At 36.4% G+C, this 20,577-nt stretch overlaps 1 protein-coding gene across 1 annotated transcript in view; it reads right to left on the minus strand.

The window, feature by feature from the left end:
- RPGR (retinitis pigmentosa GTPase regulator) overlaps positions 1 to 20,577 on the minus strand; it is a gene marked incomplete at both ends in the record, with an annotated part of 45,472 nt that overhangs the window by 19,317 nt on the left and 5,578 nt on the right. Inside the window, 5 exons of the mRNA XM_084286909.1 lie at positions 4,010 to 4,168; positions 12,312 to 12,461; positions 13,956 to 14,114; positions 15,702 to 15,764; positions 17,914 to 18,006. Of these exons, the coding sequence (XP_084143035.1) occupies positions 4,010 to 4,168; positions 12,312 to 12,461; positions 13,956 to 14,114; positions 15,702 to 15,764; positions 17,914 to 18,006 (624 nt within the window). The remainder of the gene's footprint in view (positions 1 to 4,009; positions 4,169 to 12,311; positions 12,462 to 13,955; positions 14,115 to 15,701; positions 15,765 to 17,913; positions 18,007 to 20,577) is intronic.

The following is a 20,577-nucleotide window of genomic DNA, read 5'->3' on the forward strand; positions in this document are numbered from 1 at the left end:
CTACTTGTTTTTATAGCTTTTGCATTTTGATAGAAGATTAATTACAGGCATGCTATACAGATGTGGAATTCATAAAAGCTAAAACCGATAATTTTGAAATCATCTGTTGAATGAAACACCCCTTCATCTCTTAAAACACCCCTTTCCTGCTTCTATAGTATTTTATAATTATTAAATCCAATGAATAGAAATTTTGACAGGCAGATGGCAACTCAAACAGGATAGTAAGGAAAGGTGGAGAAGAAGGGAAGTCTTCTGTTTGAATTACTGAAGCTCCCAGTAGTAAGATACATGGTTAGATTAAAACAAGACAGCCACAAGAAAGGCTGTAATGGGAACATGGAAAGAACTATGCCAGCAGATTACAGAAAAACATAACATGCTTTCTGAAGGAGACGGCAGACTGTTCCATAATACCCTGCGTCCTTCTTTGTTCACAGAGATACCACAACCACTGAGATGCCCCAGTTTTCTAAATGTATCCATCCTTATGAAGGAAAATTCTACCTAACTTAACCTGTGTTGCAACCAGAGTCCTACTCTGAGATCCCACCACGAGAACAATTCATTACCTTATTTCTATGGAGGAATTTATGCCAGTGAAAAGTAGTGCCATGTCTCTCCTTAGTTTTCTCTTTCTTAGCTTAATCGGTTCCCCTTTTTTAAAACTTTCCTCTCAGGGTATGTTTTCTTACCCTTTGATATCCCTGTTGTTTCACTATGGACTCTCCAAATCATTTTATGCCTTTTCAAAAATGCAATGATCAAAATGTACATGCTGTCCCAGCAGAACTCATAAAAGTCCTTCATGTAGTGGAATGTAAACTTGGTGGTCTTGCACATGTATTGGGTTTATGTGGCAAGGTTTTAGCAGCAGGAGGGCCGCAGGGGTGGCCTCTGTGAGAAGAGGTCAGAAGCTGCCCCATGTTAGATAAGGGCCAGTGTCAGCAGGCTCCAAAGGGACCTACTGCTGGCCAGAGTCGAGCCAGTAAGTGATGTTTGCAACCTCTGGGAGAGCTGATTTAAGACAGGGAAAAAACTCTGCTGTTCCACAGAGGCTGGGAGAGCGAGGAGTGAGAAGCAGCCCTACAGACCTCCAGGTGAGTGCAGAAGGATGGCAGGAGGTGCTCCAGGCACACAGCAGCAGTTCCCCTGCGGCCTGTGCAGGGAGAGGCCCCTGGTGGAGCAGGCTGTCCCCCTGCAGCCCATGGGTCCCACATGGAGCAGATCTCCACCCTGCAGCCCCCCCATGGGTGGAGGAGACCCCGTGGAGCAGGTGGATGTGGCCTGGAGGAGGCTGCGGCCCATGGAGAGCCCCCGCAGGAGCAGGGGGTCTGGGGGGAGCTGCCGCCCACCCGTGGGGGACCCGTGCTGGAGCAGTTTGCTCCTGGGGGATGGATGGATGGACCCCGTGGGACGGAGCCGTGTGGGAGCAGTGCTTAAAGAGCTGCTGAGACGAAGCATCAGGGGCTGACCGCAGCCCCCATTCCTGTTCCCCTGTGCTGCTCACGGGGAGGAGGTAGGAGAGGGTGAATGGGTGGATAGGTGGTTTTGTTTTGCTCTTAGTTCTCGCTGTTCTAGTCTGCTAGTGATAGGCAATAAATTATATTAATCTCCCTACACTGAGACTGTTTTGCCCATGATGATAATCGTTTAGTGAGCTCCCTGTTACTCTCAACACTTGAGCCCTTTTGATCATATTTTCTCCCCCTTTCCCTTTGAGGTGAGGGAGTAACAGCAGTTGTGGTGGGACTGCCCAGCTGTGTAAAACCACAACACAAAGCTTCTTTTTACGTATCTATAATGTTACTACTAACAGCACTTCTTTGCAATGTGCAGTCCTCTATAGTTCCATACCTGATCCCAGAGAATCCCTGTTAAAAGCTATTCAAAAGCCTCATGAAATTCAAAAGATAGTAAGATCTAGTGGCCATTACCTTCTGATAGAAGAAAATTGTATTGGTCTTATAATATTGTCTGAATTATCTTCCAGTAGTTTATGAACAGGCTGTTTAATTGTCTCAACACTTCTACACAAGTAAAGAAGTTACAGTGACTGATCTGTAATTTTCAGGGTCTTTAGACTCCTCATCCCTCCTTCCGAAATTTTCAAGATTTGCATATTTCTATGTCTATAGACTATGTCTATAGTCTCATTTCTTGAAGTTGTTCAGGTTGAATTTTCATTAGGTCCAGACTGTTTGGAAACATTCAATGTAATAATAAAGATCTAACTTATTTCTCGGTTCTTTCCAAATTTCCTTTTCCATTTTACTATTTGTGTATTACAGCTGATTACAAAAGACATTGCTTTTCTCTTATTACTTTTTTTTTTCTGTCTAAAACAGTCCTCCATATTGACAAAAAAAAATAAATTAAATTAAAACACATTAAAAAATGCTTAAAATAAACACTTAGCTATTTTGAGGCCAAATGGTAGGAATTTTTGTTCTGACAATGGCTATGAACCTCCTAAATTCCTACCTCCTAAAACCATAACATTATTTTGCATACTCTGAACCCATCTATGCAATCAGCCAATGAATGCATTTCAACAAATCAAATTATGACAAACAAATGTATACTAAAAATAACATCTTTTTCAGTTTCTCATTCAATTTTCTAGAAATACAGTACCATTCTTGGCGTGTTTTAAGTGCTGTATAGCATCCCATTTCCTTTACTCACTCACTCACCCAAAACTTTAAAAAGTATTTCTTATATGCACAAAAAGTAGTTAACTATCATTTTCTCTGGTACTTACCGTACCAGGCATCACCTCAAAGGTGTGAGACGAGCCATTTTACCCCACCCACTGATACCCTCTGTAACTGATGGAAATAGCTGTAATCACTGAGAAAACTTCCCATTCAAATCAGCTGGTTGAGATATTTCAAAATGTGCTAAAAAAGATTTGTAAAACAGTAATATAGACCATATTTCATCTTCCAAGAACTATAAATTCAACTCTGTGAACTACTATATAACAGTTTTATTCAATGATTTTTATATACTTGTATGATATGTTTAATATGCTGTATCTGTACTAGTTTTATACACATGTGAAAGATTCTGCTCACCTTAATACAGAATTCACCTGAAGTCACAGGTGTTGCCTTTATTACAAGGATATTTAATCCATTTAGGCATCCACTACATTGTGCAATTTTTTTGCTATTTAAACAGCTAATTGAAAAGTGACTTTCTAAACACCGCATATTCTGTGTCATTTAAATTTACTACAGATTGCAAGCTTTCATTTAAGGCTTCCTCCCCACACTCCCAACACCAATTTCAGGCTCCTCAGAAGAAAGAAACATTGATCATTGGTGTTGCAGTAGGAGGTGCTAGCCTGTTAGGATCCCAGTAAAGAAGGCACTCAGACTTGTAAGTGTCTCTTAAAATGCTATTTATTAGGGATATTTTATTAGGGATATTTATTAGGGATTATTTATTAGGGATAACACTATAAATAAAAAGAGTTTAGTACAAATAATCTTACATCCCTTCATATGCTGGGAATCCTGCGCTACATGAAATTGAATGGGCCTTCAGTCACGCACAGAATGCCACACAGATCTCATCCCCAGAAAGGGATGAGATCATCCCTTTTGGTCAATTGAGGTCTTACAGAGTTTTCTTACAAGAAAAAAAAAATAAATCAATTCATCACTTACACTGTCATGACATTCACATATTAATGTGAAGTTTTAGATAAAAGCAAAAGCATGCAGGTGAGATAACCATTGGTACTGAGTAGGAGCTGCCTGTAAGCTTTCTGTTACAATTAGCTTGCAAAGTTTATCCTCCCGCAAAAGGGATAGCACAGCTCAGTGCAGGCCTGCACTTATTCAGGTTAACCATCATGTGGATTTCTACCTCCTAGATATACAATGGTCTTCTGGTTAGCATCACTACAGAATCTTACTTTACAGTGGGATGTACATTCTTTAAAGCAAATTGAGATTACTAAGTTATAGGGCTGTACAAAGTCAATTAAATACCTTACCTGTAAGCACTACTGTGTGTTCTCCACCACAAGCAACCTTATTAACCTTTTCCATAATTCCCAGTACAGGCTGTGGGACTCTATTGTTCTTCAGCTGTTCAGGCAATAATCCCAGTTTGCCATTCTCAGGTTCTCCAAAAGTATAGAGCTCACCATCTCCTGTGAAAATACAGAAGAGAAGAGGATTCACACAAAGCACTCAGAAACAACTCTGGATCATCTAGACAGCTGCAGACACAAGTCAGTAAGACAGAAAAGTATATGAACCTTACAGGACAACTGAACATATTTGTATGATGTCCAAATAGCTGTGTATGTATGCTTTAATGGGACTTGGAGGAGCTAAATTTTAACACCACCCTCTCCACAAGATATGAACCACAGCATTTAGCCTGCAAGGAATATAGCCAGGGAAAAACAAAACAATAAACATCCCATGTCAGAGAGGTCATTATTCCTTCTGTTATCAGTATTCATGTCAACTGAAGTCACTCATAAGAGTCTCAATTAAAACAGAAATCTTGATGGAAAATACACACTTTCTTCTTGTGAGATATAGAGAAAAAATAAAAAAAGCTGAGTAAATGATATGAAATTGCATGAAGTCCAGACAACAAGAAAAGAGTTACAGGTCCAACAACAGTGGTTCCACAGCAATAACTCCACCAGAAATAAGTTCAGAAAAATACTGAGAGGTCTTTACAAATACATTCCTGCAGCCTCTTTCTGATCTGCCAGAAGATGATACCAGAAGAGCCTTCTCATTTACCCAGTCTTTTTATGAATTCAGTTCAAAATTTGTTCAATCCACAGTTTGGGTAACTTATTTTACTTTCAAAGTTTACTTTGTTTCATCTTTCCAATCTCTCCTTTTGATTTTTCACTACTGTGGAAGTCTAAAGTACCATTCAATATAGCATCCTTCTACAGTAGTTAAAGAACTAACATGTAAAATGTACTTTCCATTGCTATATTTACAATTTATCTACTCCTGCCTTTACCTACATTTCTGATTTTCTGTGCTAATGGGCCTCCCACTATTCTAATGGGTCAGAGTGAGGTTTTGATGGGAAATGTTTCCTTACTGTCATGAACGGCTTTAAATTAATAGCTGAGTGTTCTCCACTCCAGAGAAAAAATGAGATCTGTGGAATAATATCTTCTTAGCAAATCATGGCCCAAAATTTATATGTGAAAATATTTACCAAGCAAAAATCAACACACACTATTTTGTAAGGGAAAGTTTGTTTTTAAATCTCATTTGGATATAAAAAAGCACATGGATAAGCAGAACTCTCACATGGAGCTAGTCCAAGATAATTAAACATTTAGACTAATGTAGGAGCTGTCTGCTCAAGGAAAATTTGAAGACATAGCTACACTTACGTAATCCACATAATAACAAACCACATGCTTATACTCCATTACTAATGCTCAGTCATCAGAAGCACACATTTGCAATACTTTTGGAAATGTGTACATTTATGTTTCTGTACAAAATGTACTTTTGCTTTCAGAGGGATACTTTTAGTGTTCACAAATTTGCTTTTACAGAACTCAGAGGCATTACTATTGCACTATGCACAACAAATGTATGAGAGATTTACTCAAAAGCTCTAAATTCATTGCCAATATTAAAGCTGAATTAACTTTAGAAATGCTGGTCTTTGCCCAATGACATTGAAAATAAATGTGCTCTCAGTGTTTCAAAGCTGAAGCCTTATTTAGGTATTCAGAACTGTCCATTAGAGAAGTCCCACTCTCTCCACTGAACACAAGCAGGGAATAAGAAAACAAACTCACTACTAGTTTTATGTTAGCCTTTTTTCTTAGCATAGCTGCTATATTTGTTACTTTTCATTCCACTTTGTCAGCCAAAACTTAAAATTTGGGAATTTAAGGTCAGTGACAATGACCAGAAAAATAAGCTTACACAGAAATAGAAAATGCAATCTAAAAGTAAACGAATGCATCAAAATGCAAAGTAGAAAAAATGAAGCTATACATGCTTTCTAAAAAGCAAATGAGATTAGCCATATGATCAAAATTAAGTTAATAAAAATGGAAGAATATAATTCAAAATGAACTGAGGTTTATTAAAACGTGAGTGTTACAAGCCAAGGCAGGAATGGAATTTTTTTGAATTTTTAATCCTGAGATACAAAAGTCAAAACTGGTGTCAGTTAGAAATGGGTCTTTTTTATTCATTTTTCCTGACTTTTACTCTGGCAATACACTCATTTAAAACTTCCTTTTGCATGAGTAAAAACTGAGCAAGAATTTCAGGTAGCAAAACTGCACCTTCACTATGCGTAACTATGGGACGACTAGTTACTAACGTGTTTTCATTTAAGTTGTCTGATATATTCCAATAGATAAACTAGATTCAAAGTGTTTTTCCTGGCAAAGTCTTTTGCCAGTGATGCTTTTTTTTTTTTTCCTCTGTGGTGCTTGACTCAACTATTTGTGCTGAACAGTGCCTACAGCAGTTGGTGCACACACAGAGCAGCACAGAGACTGCTGTTGCCAGGACCTTCTATAAAAATTAGTAGAATAGAATAGAATAGAATAGAATAGAATAGAATAGAATAGAATAGAATAGAATAGAATAGAATAGAATAGAATAGAATAGAATAGAATAGAATAGAATAGAATAGAATAGAATAGAATAGGTTTAGTTTAGCTGGAAGGGACCTACAAAGATCATTGAGTCCAACTTTTGGCTAATCAAAAGTTAAAGCATATTATTGATGACCTTATCCAAATAAATGGATAAGGTCTCAAACATAGACAGACATGGGGCATCAACCACTTCACTGAAACCAGTTCCAGTGTTTGACCACCCTCACTGTAAATAAATTTTTCCTAATATCTGGTCTGAACCTCCCTTAGCACAGCTTTGTGCCGTTCCCACATGTACTATCAACAGTTACCAGTGAGAAGAGAAGTGCCTCCCTCTCTATTTCCCCTCCTCAGGAAGCTGTGAAGAGCAATGAAGTCGAGAAGGGTTCTGATGCATTCAGAAAACCCTTCAACTACCATGTCTTTTAATGAAACAGTGCTTCTCCTCACATCCTCCCAGAGGAAGTAATTCTGGAGCCGTCATGCTGATCTAAGATGTATGCTACCTTTAGATACATGTATCTAAATTATGAAGTATTTTCTTCAAATGAAGCCTGAGGATAGGTTTTCAACAAATTTTACTTATAGAGAGAATCTGAAGTATGTCTCATGTTTTATGGTAACATAACATTCTGGCCAAAAAAAAAAAAAAAAAAGAAGAAGAAAAAAAAAAGTTATGCATTTTTAAAGATACCTAAGCTTCAAAACAATTTAAATTCATAAATCAATCAATTAACTTGAAAATTCTGCTGGAAAAAATGTATCCCATAGTCAAAGCACAACAACTGCAAAAAGGCCATTTTTTTATAAAAGCCAAATTCCTGCTTTAAACAGAAACTGGGTCCCAATCCTCAGTGCAAAGCTATAACCCAGCACTTGCATCAAAAATTTAGAACCTGACTTTGACGGCACAATATTTATATCTAAAGCTCACAAGACCTACCCAATTTGGCCTCTGCCTTAGTCAAAAAAAAAAACTATTTTGTATGGTTTTATATGGGTTCTTAGTTTTTCAAGATTACATCTGCCTCTCCCAATGGTATGGAGTCTTCAAATACCATGCTTCTAGGCCACTAAGGCCAGCAACTGAACTAAGTGTCTTTTCTGAATAACTGACCACAGATGCAATCAGGGAATGACAATCATACAACTATACGCAACATCAAGTTTCTTGCAGGGTTTCACAGGAGTCAAGTTATTAAGAGTGCAGTAGCATTTTTTGAATTCTAAAATATTAGCCTAATTAATAACAACAACAACAACAACAAAAAAGAATCAATTACAGTGTAAGAGTTTCTATAACCAAACAATTCCATTGACAACAAGAGCTGTCGACGCTCTCACTGGAAGATTTTTCCTGCAAGAGGAAGTAACAACAACAACAAAACTTACATTTTTGGGGAGGTAAGTATTAATGTCTTGATATTCTCAGATCTGCCATATATTTTTGGAACAAATCCATAAACCCCAAAAAGCACTTAGGGGTTAACTGCTAATGCAATTCTCTTTGAAGACACCACAGCATTTTTTAAAAAACACTACTGCACAGTAAATATGAATCCAATCACAATCTAATTAATAGGATTAGAGATTCGAATGGTCAAGCTTCCATTGAGTTCCCAAACTAATCAAGTTTATTACATTTTTTAAACTTAATAATCCAGCTAACAAAGATAAACCCATTTACTAAAGCAATTTTTGAATACATTACACATCCCTTTAAGGCAAACTGTAGTCTAAAAATTATGAAGAATACCAATAAAATGTAAATAGGATCCAGTCAAACTCAGATAAATTTTCATAACAATTATGTGTGTGTAGCACATCTGCATTTTAAGGACATTCTGTTCAAAATAAGTCCATGGAACCTGGTTATTCAATTTTTTTCCTCTCATATGAGTCTTCTCACATACTAAACTTTCATAGTGTGGTATATTTTTGGTATCACTAAACACAGGTCACAGGAGCATGTCAAGGAAATAAACAAGCAGCAAGGAAATAGAAAATTATCATTGCTCCTCAAAGACAGTGAGTACTGTAGAAGACAGAAGAGATGAGATCTGGCTGCTGGCAGGAGACAAAATAATTGAATCACTCTATGATCTTGAATAAATAAAGAAAAAAAATTAAGGAAAAAAAAAGAGTATTTTTTCCAGATTAATTTGGTTGACACCTCCTCAAACACTGGAATTCTAAGCATGGAAGTCTTTGGAATGGATGATCTTTAAAATTGGTCCTTAAAAACAACTGTGAATTACATAAAAGGAAAGGATTTGGGGAACCCACAAATCTCTCTATGAGAAGATATCTTCTCAAGGAGAATTTACTTTAACCTTGCTTATAGGTAATGGTTCTGGCAGGGGAAGCATCAGAAGATGTTTAATATATTCAATTCCTTTCTATTTCCAATAATGTAATTCTGCTTTAGACACCACAGCAGTGCTTAGATACATCGGGGTTTCCTGCCCTGCATCTCCTTCAGAGGACAGATGAAGCTATACACACTTGCCAAGCTTAGCACTTTCCAAAAAATTGTTCCCTCTGGAATGAGTGTGGCCAAAGACTAGTCAAGTAAAGATCTGTAAATGGACTCAAAAAGCGTTGCTACACTCTTTCAGCTCCTTCTTTCTCTGTTACTTTCTCTGGGAGACACTGCTCATATGGGTCTTATGTCTGCAAAAAAAACTTTATTTTTTGGTAGAATCAAATTACAAAACCACAAGATCAAATGCCACGTAATTTCTATAAAACATACTTCTATTTACTAAAAGGTCTGCATCAAGATTACACTCTTCATTGACTGCTACTGTACTTTATAGTACTTTTCTGGTAGTTAAGCACCTCAAAACATATGCCTACTGAACCTACTGAAACAATCTTCTTAAACAAAAGCAGTTTCAAATAAATAACATCTTTAATTAAAAAACAACAACAACAACAACAAAACCCTCAAATTCCTACAACATAACCTTTTTTTTTTTCTCAATTGTTTCTTCTTAATGAACATCCTGACCTGGAGAGGGCACTCTGTGACCATGCTATGTATTCTAGTGTGTCCTCATTAACCACCTTACATGTTTTAACCCAAACATGCCTGCGATCCTACCAGCCCACTTAGCCAGGATGCAATTTATGTTAATTGCAAATATATTAAGAAAGGGAACCATATGGTGACATGGTCATCAGTTCAATCCTGCTACACATATCAAGATCTATATCCTGAAACCACGTTTTATTATTAAAGATTGTATACTATTCGATGCTTTTTAAAGTACAAGACATGTTTAAAAAGACAAAATGTGGTAATGATACAGTACTGTAATAACTGGCAAAAGAGGTGTTGGAAGTTTGCTAGTGACATTTTCTTCCATTTCCATCTTCACGGTAATAGCAATCACAATCTAAAAACGTTCCTTTGTATTGTGTAGAGGGAATTAACATTGATTATACACCCACCTGAACTATTCCAAATAACTCTTAGAAATACAAAATCAGTTTTTTTTCCAGATATTTCCTCCAAAGTTATATATCATAACCACCACTAACTACTTTAAATTCTAGTGCACATGATAAAATCATACAATCAAAACATACGGAAAAAACCCTGTGCTAGACAAACTTTAAAACATAATTTAAGGCATAATTCAATGACTAAATGGCAATCGAGGGAAGAAAAACCTATATCTCTCTTTTATAAGAATATTCCAGATACTCCATAATTATCTGGTTTGCTATGTTCTACTACCCCTCAGAGGCAGACTACTGAGGATGTGAACCACTGTTCTGAGCCAGTCTGGCAAGTACTACAAGCAAGTCTCTTCCGTAAGGAATAAAAGAATCCTACCGGTAATAAAAGCATCACCTTTTTTACACTTAAATTAAATTAAAACTCTGTGCAACAGAAGATATTTTCTCTAAAAAAGTCCAACACTAAACTTCTATGCTAGTTACAGTATCAGTCAAAGAAAACTGCAAGGGCCCAAAGGAAAATAAATTTTCTTCAAATTTCTTTTTTCCCAAAGGAAAATAATCCAAAAACATTTCTAATTCCACCATAAAAAGGTCATCTGTGTGCCAGTAGTTTCAGGAAGGTAGAGTCAGGATCAATTTTTGCAGGATTTCCAAATATTAGAGGCTGAAAATTAAGATCTCCCATCCCACAACCAGGCTTGTTTAAACAGTAATGGGTTCAACAAGTCCTCATTTTCACTGGTGATAACCAGTTTATCTTCCTATTAATATTTTAAGGGGCTCCATTTCTCTCACTCAACTGTTACCCTAATTCCTTTTTTTCATCCTCCTCCATTAACAATTTCCACTTCCTCAGAGCACCTGGCACACACTGTTATCTCTTTGCTCTTAGATGCTTGCCCTCAGCCCACCTTTTAATGAGTGCTTTGTCAGATCCCATTGCAATCTTGTCAGAACTTCAGCTCTTGGCTCTAAGGCAGAAATACAGACCTTCTTACTATGTCCTTGAATTAATTTTTTTTTGTTGTTGTTTGTTTGTTTTTTCATTTATTTCAAGTTCAGGAAGATGTAGACTTCCCAACAGGTGCTGAGCTCCTGATCAGTCAGAAGTCCTTTGTTTATTTAATGTAATAAGGCATTTGTAGTAAAAGTTGCATACTACCAGCGTAACACCTAATTAATACCTCGACACCGTAGGAAGCTCTCATTCTGTTAACAGCATGTTCTTAGAGAGCTGTATAGATATTCTGTGTGGAAAAGTAATATTTATCAAGTTGATGGAGTAGTTACTGGGTACCTATTAAAGGCTTTACAATCAAAACTATTGATCCTTCAAAATCTTTAATTACTCTAATTTGCTATACTGTGAAGCTTAATAATGTTAATATATGACTGAGAGGAATTCATAGCTGCTCACATTTAACACTATCCGTACTGACTGATAAATTCAACCACATTGGCATTGTTAATAAATGAGTGGTATCACCACTTTGTAAAGAAAAAAAGAGGTGGGAATACGTAGAGGTGGAAAGCAACAGAGAGATGGCTTGGAGAACAGACACCAACTTATTGTAGTGTATGCTTCTCCTCACAATGTATATCGCCTGTTTAACTGACTTAAGAATAAGACATAACATCGAACTTTGACAACGATGTTCCACTGCTAGTAAATTAGATTAATTTTACCTCAAAATACAGTAAGTCTACTCAATATTTGTGTTTTCTAGATGATCGTCACACAAACAAGTGTAATTTCAAGAAAAACTGGATTATTGAAACCACGGTATTAATCTCCATTTGTCATAACCTTCATGAAAATAAAATTATATATAAGACATTCATTCTTCCTAATATTCTTCACTGTGCATATGCAGAATATTTACTGCAATTTTTTTCTCATGGGATTGTTAAATAAATAATAATAAACAATTACAGAGTAGATTATATATAACTTTTTCAAATAAGTGATACATTACCACATTTTAGAGAACCTCTCTCTGATAAAATCTCCCAATCATCAAAATCTCCCAATCTTCCAATCACTGTGATACAAAACCACACAGATGACTTTCTCTTTCACATAAGAGTTTATAGCAACTATGGCCTGTATAGTTTCAAAAGCAATGAATGTCTTATTAACTACCTTTACCAAGAAAACAACCTGAGAACCAGTGATTTGTCTCCGCTAACCATTATCTCATCCTCTTACCTGTTATCAAGGCAGAATGATAATAGCCACAGGATACAGACGAAACGGGTTTTCCAACATCCACTTGACAAGGGACACAGACATAAACTTTATCAGCCAAGCCAATCTGACCTTCCGAATTATCACCCCAGACAAAGAGCTGCCCATCCTCTAAAATGAAGACACAGAATGTTAACGGATTTCAAAGCAAAACTACACTACTAAAAAGTTAACTTACCTATTTAAGAAGCATTTCATAAGCTCTGTGTACAACACCACTAAACATCGTTATGTCAGGGACATAAAGTGATATTTAACACAATGCAACAAAACAGTCTGATGTATGAGGGTATTCCCTAAGCTTTTCAAGAGTGACTCAGAACACTTAGTGATCCACAGACATTAGACCATAAATAGCACCAGTACAAGAGCAATCCTTCAAAACATTCCTTCAAAAAGAGGAAGACTGAGAGTGTAAGACAATTCAGTTGCCAGAGGTCAGCATGAAAACATGGTGAATTGCAGGCATATTCTCGTTTCCAGTAGCACGTCACCACCTTCCTGTTCTTCCAAACCTGTTCTCTATTCTGACTTTGGTACTCATCTCCCTTATTCTTTCCTTATCTTTCAGTTCTCTTCACAGGCTATTATATTGCCCAGCTTCATTTTGTTTTACTTAAACTATCACAATAGCTGTTCCAGGTTTATTAAGACCAGCCTCTGGTGACACAAAGACCAATGGCAGCAATAAGAAGCAAAAACAGGTAGTGAACAACGTGAAAAATCTCAAGAGTTTTCTAGAAGAGATAAGGTCTTCTCTCTGCATATTTCTTATTGGTGGGAAATAAGCTGTGAATAAAACAACTACCACATACAAAGCTACTGGCTAGTGCTGCTTGGCACTAAAACCATTCAAAGTTCATTTACAAATCTTACAAGAATGTTCGCAATTGTCACAAAAAATACAAACCAAAGAAAAGCTGGCTAACATCTTTCTTGAGTATTCCTCTGCTCTGTTGCTTTCCGAAGTCATAGACTCAAAAATTTGTCCTACACGTGTACAGAAACAGTTGCTTTGTAACAAGTCTTGAGAAATGACAGGGTAATAAAGGACTATGGCTGAATATATTATAACTGTGTAGACTTCATCAAGTCATGATCATGTAATGTCACATTGGAGAAGTAAGTCATAGGTGAGGCCACTCTCAGAATTAGTAAAGACACTATTGTGTAGCCTGTACCAGCAGACCAAAATAACCATAGTGAAAAGTAGAATTAGAGAATCTTCATTTCTGTTAGATTCATGTTTTGCAGCTGGCTTCCCCGGAAATTAATTGGAGTTTTTCCCATTTGAGAGTATTCATTCTGTCCTTCCTTTGTGCAGATTCTGTAAGTAGTACAGAATGAGACCAGTTGCAGGCCATTGCCCATGGAAAAGTTCCATTCTCACAAAAATTTTAACAAGTTATTCAGCAGTCACCTTTCACCACATTGTGCTGAAATAGGCAATTGTTTATAAAAAAAATAATCTTAGGTTTACTGGGGAAAGAAGACAGGGGCACAGAAAATATACACATATATGCAGACAGAGAGAGGGAATAAATGTTTCCCTGGAACACCAGGCTCGAACACACATAAATAGATTTTATTAGCTGTTGCTCTTACCAGTTACTGCTGCTGAAGTGTATGATCCAGCTGCTAGCTGTTTGATCTTGTGCTCGTTGGTAAAAAAACTAATTAAATGAAATGTGGTCCTTTCCTCGGTGTCACCTAATCCCAACTGACCTTCACTGTTACCTCCAGCAGCATACACATTTCCTTTTTCTGCATATAGAAAAGCACATGTAATACACAGAATGAGGATATTCTCAGCAGTGGCAAGAAGTCGGAGAAATTGCAGCAAGTAATTTAATTTTCTATGGAAAAACATTACAGAGAAGTCGGGGTCTACTGCCCTGAAATATTCTAGAGTTGAAGCCAGATGTTCTTGTTGTAATTAGCGGGGAGGTTTTCCTGCACACATTTAGATCGGAATAGTCTAGAGGCCTTACATGTGTGTGAACTGAATGTGTTCCCAATCATTTTGGAGGCTGATCTGAAAAACAAATATAACCTGAAGTTCTGCAAGAGTCTTCATAAAATTACTACCTGTGGCCGTAACAGTTGGAAGCAGCTCCTTCCCTAAAGAATTTATAGTTTAATTAAGATAAAACAGGGGAAAAATGGAGAATGATGTCACAGGCAAGAAAATTAAAGTCATATTAGTACATAAATTCAAGAGATACATAACTTGATAGTTTTGAACAGTAGGAATGAAATACATTTTTACTTACATTTTTATTAGAAATCTTTTACTCATTTTAATATTTAAATCACTTTCATTAATTAGCTTTTATTTTGTTTTAGAATCTTAAAATTGAAGTTAAAGCAGATGATTGATATCTTTAACTTAAAAGAACTCCAAAATTTATATTTTTAATTTTAGTATGTTTAGTATTTAACGTGCTTATCTACGATGAAAAAGACAAGGCTCATTAATAACACAAATCCCGACACAAATGTGATAAGCAACTGACGTACAATTTACAAATGGTCCATGCTATATAAAAGGTCACAAATTATTTAGCCAGAGTGTACGCTAAAAGTGACTAATATTTACGCTGTGCAGTCTTGCATACTCAACTGTTATTAAAACGTTCTGTTTTATTCTAATAGGCCTATTTACAGTGCTCACGGTTTCCACATGTGTAAACTCCCTAATAAACAAGCAATCCTCTTTATCACATTACTGCAAGCTACAGCATTGCTACCACAAAGATGGCTATTCCATTACACAACTTTTAGAACCGTGACAATAATTTGCATCAATTCTCTATATACTCTCTCCCTAAAAATGTATTTATTTTCAATTTAAATTTAAAGTTTATTTATTTATATCTTAGTAAAGTAACTTGTCAGTCAGTGAAACAGCAGACTACCTTGTCTAACTAAAATGCAACAAACTTTGAAGACTTCAAAACATAATGTCCTAGTATCTTTACTCAAATACATAACTTCATGCTAATAAAGATACATTCCTTGTCAAAGGTAAATTTGAGCACTGATATATAAAAACACTAACATACCTATAAAGGTAATAAACGTAATATTGGTAATTGTTAGCCATACCTCTGTAGGCAACAATTTTTTTCATCTCTGTGCTATTAGTGAACTCCTATAACACATTACTTTCTAAATGCATTGCATAGAATAATCCAAGCATTCAAAGAACTGGATATCAAAAAACAAGTTTTAACAGCCAGTTTAGCTTTTACTTCTTCTTTCCTGAACACTCACGGGGTTACCAATGTAATTTGGCATTAAAACAACAGAAAAAATCTACCTTCAATATGTACATAGTATGTTACATACCTGTGTAAACTAAAGTGTGGTTTCTTCCACAAACAGCAAGTTTTGTTTTTTCTGGTTTTAAAGCTATGAATTAAAGGCAAAGAAGAGGATAAAGTTACAAACAGTCTGATAGTTGGTTCAATAACAAAATGTTCTATGCTCCAGAGAAAGCTATGATTTTTTTCTTATTTTTACCTAAAGAACGACTACAGTGTTAGTTGACTATTTGATCTTAGCACATGACTTATTAATTGGGATTATCCCAGAAGAAAACAGACATAGCTTAAAAACTTACAGCTGTTATACTCAGGATAACTTGATGATGACTACTTTATCCAAATGCCACATTCCACAAAATTTACCGTTTACAGGATAGGCCTCAAAGAATACATCAACTTGCAGTACAAAATGCATGCTTAGAGCTTTCTTCATTTTTCATTAATAATATTGTTCTTAATTCACTCCTTCACTTCTCCCACTATTTTAAATCTTTAAAATCATACCTTTTTTTTTTTTTTTTTGTCCTGCCAACCATACCTTCCTTCACTATTCATGGCTACTTTCTTGCTAGACTTTTGCTTTGTACTGACCTTTTGTTAATCACTAAACTCACAACTGGTAAGGGCAGTCTTACCTGGACTATTGCCTAAAATAACAGATTTTGCATATTCCATCCTAACTCAATTTCAGCTCAATTACCAGCCACCCATGCATATCTTCTATGCAGTCAGGTCACACCAATTTACCTTATACAATACTCATGATGCTCTTAAAACAACATTACTTTTACATAATGTATTTTTTTCCACTGCACTGGTCCATGAGAAAGGCAACAACCATCATCCCTTTCACAAAAACCTTTTCAGTCCTTCCAAATCAACCTTCATCAGCATCATAACATTAAAATTAAACTCCCTTCTTCCTACTGAATAAATCTACCGACTTAAGCAAGAACTCTCTCTGGTGTATCATATAGACACAAAAAAAAATTGTCCAAACCATTTATACCAGTTTAGAATCACAGTATTTCCAATATTAGTTTCTTCCTAAAATTTAATTTGCTGCTTTATATCCCACCACTGTCTCCTACATCAGCCTGATAAGCTCAGCAGAAGCCCGTACTCCCTAACCTCCCACTTATGCTAATCAATCACATCCAATGAGCCGTGCAATATTGACAGCATTGCTGGCAGTTTTTCATAACCAATCACATTAGTCTCCAGTTAAACTCCAGAATTATTTTGTCAGAAAGTGAGCAGCCACAATTACTTGGCCCTGAGCAGAAACTGAAATGTGTTTTTGCAACATTTGCCCAGAGCCAACTGATGCCTGAAAGCTAGTGAGAAAAGCTCCAGGTCTTCCTCCTGCTGCCTACTGCCACGAGAGGAAAGATAACCCCTTTGTGACATTTTTTCAGTGGAAACCAGGTCTCTTTTGAATTGCTGTCATCTCTCTGCTTTTTGTTTGTTTGTTTTATTCTCCATTGCAATCTGACAATAAAACAGAACTTGACACCCAATCCATTCAAGCCAAGGTAAGAATCAGTCTCTCACATGGCTGACAGAAGATGTGAACCTGAGAGTAGTTGCATTCTCCCTCTAAAGTGAAATAAAGAGAGGAGCAGAGAAAGAATAGTAGAATAAACTAAATTAGGAAGAAAACAGCTTGAACAAACACAGTAATTTGTTTTCAAGCAATAAACTAACAGATCGATCTGCTCACAGAAAGGATGAGGATAAACATTTAAATGTGAAAAGGAATGTGTTAATGGGATAGATCTGATTTGACATAAGTAAGGGGATAGGGAAGAAAGTATTAGTTTTGCTTGACAAGATAGAACTGGCTAGGAAAGATTCAGAAGGAAAAAGAATGCAAAGAAAACATATTTTACAGCATATGAAGCAATATGGACATTCATTTTACTGTTTTTCTACACTTCATACAAATATATTTCCATTTATGCCTCCTCAGGCACATCTTACACTGCTAAAAAGATGAAAAAAGATTGGATTCTATGTATCTGAAGTTATTTTCAGACACAAAAGGACCCAGAATCTGGAACTGAAGGAAAAGTAGCCAGGCTTCCTTTTAAACTATCTTTATGAGCTTGTGCAGTAATATGCTACACATGATGAGTAAAGAAATCAGAGTCTGTTACTCTGGAACTGCATCCTATAAAGCACTTTTTCACAAGGGTATCCTTTCAAAAGGACAAAAGAAAAATTAAACAAACCTTTAACACATGTTGGTTTGCTGACAGTATTCTTTGATCCTAGTCCTAATTGGCCCCAGTTGTTGCTGCCGAACATGTAAAGTTTACCATTCCCTGAAAGAAGAGGCACAGTTAGAATCCGTATGAGTGTTTGAGTATCTCACGCAAGATGAGATGGTCATTCACACACTGTATTATTTAATACATCCTTTATAATGGAAGATCCAAAATTAGGCACTTCCATACCGAAGTGTAAGCAATAATTAATAGCCTTGTGATTTCTCAACGTAAGAGTAGTAATTGCATTGTGTACGCGTCCAGTAAGAAAACCCCTGCCAGAAGGAAGGACAAAAAGGCAGAACAGACATTCTCTCCTGTAACTACAGCACAGATAATGCACTCATCATAAAATAAAAAGGTGTATTCTTGGACAGACCCTGGAAGTGCAGGAAGCACAGTCTCTACAGGGCTTCTTGTAAAATAACAGTACATTTCACTGAGCACACACACCTTTTACTTCAGAGACAGGGATGAATAATGCAGCTATATAACCAATGCAAACAAAAAATGCCAATATTCGGATTATTTTATTGTCAGTTGGCTAGGAATGGTGGTTGTTTTTGTGTGTGTTGTTTTTTTTTGTTTTTGTTTTACTGCTAAATCTCTTAAAATGATTTACAGATTTGCACTTCTATAGAACATAGCTTATGATATATTTTCAAACGTGTTCACAAGTTGTATGGGTTTTCCTTTGGACATATCAGGCCTACTACAAGAGCCTTTTTGCTTCTCTGCATCTTCCATCATGGATTAACCCAGTACTCTGCGTATAAAGAAGAAATGCATAAAAAAACATGCAGTCAGGGAATTTTGTGTGCCTAAATGAAAACATTAGATTAGAAATCTTCAACAGGTATAATGCTAAAATTTTATTTCAGAAGCTGTTACGACATAGCAATGAATTTGCAGGTTTGACCATTACGAACAGTGAACTGAACCATTAATCTCATTTATTTTTTTAAACTATTACCTCTTGTAAAGCTGTAAAGTTCACATCCAAAGACAAAACCCTTCCTTCCGTGTAAATCTTTGCAAAACAATAGAAGCTGATTTGTCAAAAACAGCCCAACACCACAAACACAAAAACCAAAAATCCCTTTTACAACTGTTAAAACAAGATTGTTTGCTTTTGCTCCAGCTCTGCAGGTCTCTGTAAGTTAGATTCCATCACGGAGCCGTCATGTAGATAAACTCCTGGTCACCAGAGCCATCAATTATCACATGAGCACAACACATTTCCACACAGCAATGCCAAAATATTATGGCTGTTTGTACTTCAGTAGCACAGGTTCCTCAGGAAGGTTCTGAATGCGATTTACAGAGACTTTGCTATATGATTTGGAGATGTTTAAAATACAAGAACACTGTTATAAAAATACATTTATTTTCTTAAATACAACCACACATTTAAAATAAAATAAATAGTACCCAAAATGAAACATAACTAGTAACTAGAGTCTCAATCCAATTGTCAGATTTGACAATTTATGGAACATTGGGCTGTGTGTCAATATTAAGTCTTTCCAATAGGTCAAAAGGGAAAAACTTCTGAGGTCAAGACAACGCTTACCAAATTTCACGAATAGCATTTATATCACCATCCCAACTTTGGTAATGAAACCATGCCAAAACACATGCAGAGGTGTGTCACTGAGGGCAAAACACACCCTGACAGAGAAAAATTTATTAGCAAATGGCATCCTACTTTGTGTCCTTACTTTATGCTTTTCAAATGCCTGTGACGATGGTAGTACTCGTGGGAATATGATGCCAAGTTGCCATAATTCAGTTTAATCACATTCTTTTTTATCTATTCAGAATTCCAGCAGGTCATGCTTTTAATCCTATAATCTGCTTTTTCTTATATCAATATGTAAGTTCTCAGACACTGCGTTACAAAATCAAGAAGCTTAACAGATGAGAACACTTTTTTTTATACATATATTCTTTACCAGCTGAGTGATAGCCTCTTATAATTTCAGGCTTCCAAGATTTAGTGTAACAGAAAAGAAGAAAACTGAGACGTGGGTAATTCAGACAGTGAATAAAAACTAAGGCACTACAGAGGAGCCGTATCAAATGCCTGTAATGAAGCAACATTTCTGGGTCCCTACACCAGACCAGGTTTTAGAACAGGCATAATATGGTCAGGAGACACTACAGGATTTTGTATGCAAAATGCCCAATTTTCATAACTGTTTACAGAGTAATCTCTAGTCATCACCACAGATCCACTAATGTGAGAACTACTTTCATGTCAGGCAAACAGCCAAGGATCATTTCAAAACATTGAGAACACCGATTGCTTGTGTCTTTTTTTTGCGTCTGTTTTGGTGTAAATACACACAACCCATGGCCATCTGCCATAGGACATAGCAGGCAGACTGGTCCTCAACAGTAAGATTACGATTCTGGGCAAAAGAAAGGATACAATAGGGTATTAAGAAAGGGACTACTTGGAGTGTTTTGCTAATGGAAACATACACCAAACACCAGTCTCCACCCTCCTTCTGATGCAAAACTGGGCTACTTCTCCAAAGTATTTATGCATTGGCACATCACTGATGTTACACCAACTCCGAGCTATTAACAAAAGCAACAAGGTGCTTACATCTTTTGAAACAG

This window comes from Netta rufina (genome assembly GCF_964035555.1).
Source record: "Netta rufina genome assembly, chromosome: 1".
Lineage (NCBI taxonomy): Eukaryota > Metazoa > Chordata > Aves > Anseriformes > Anatidae > Netta > Netta rufina.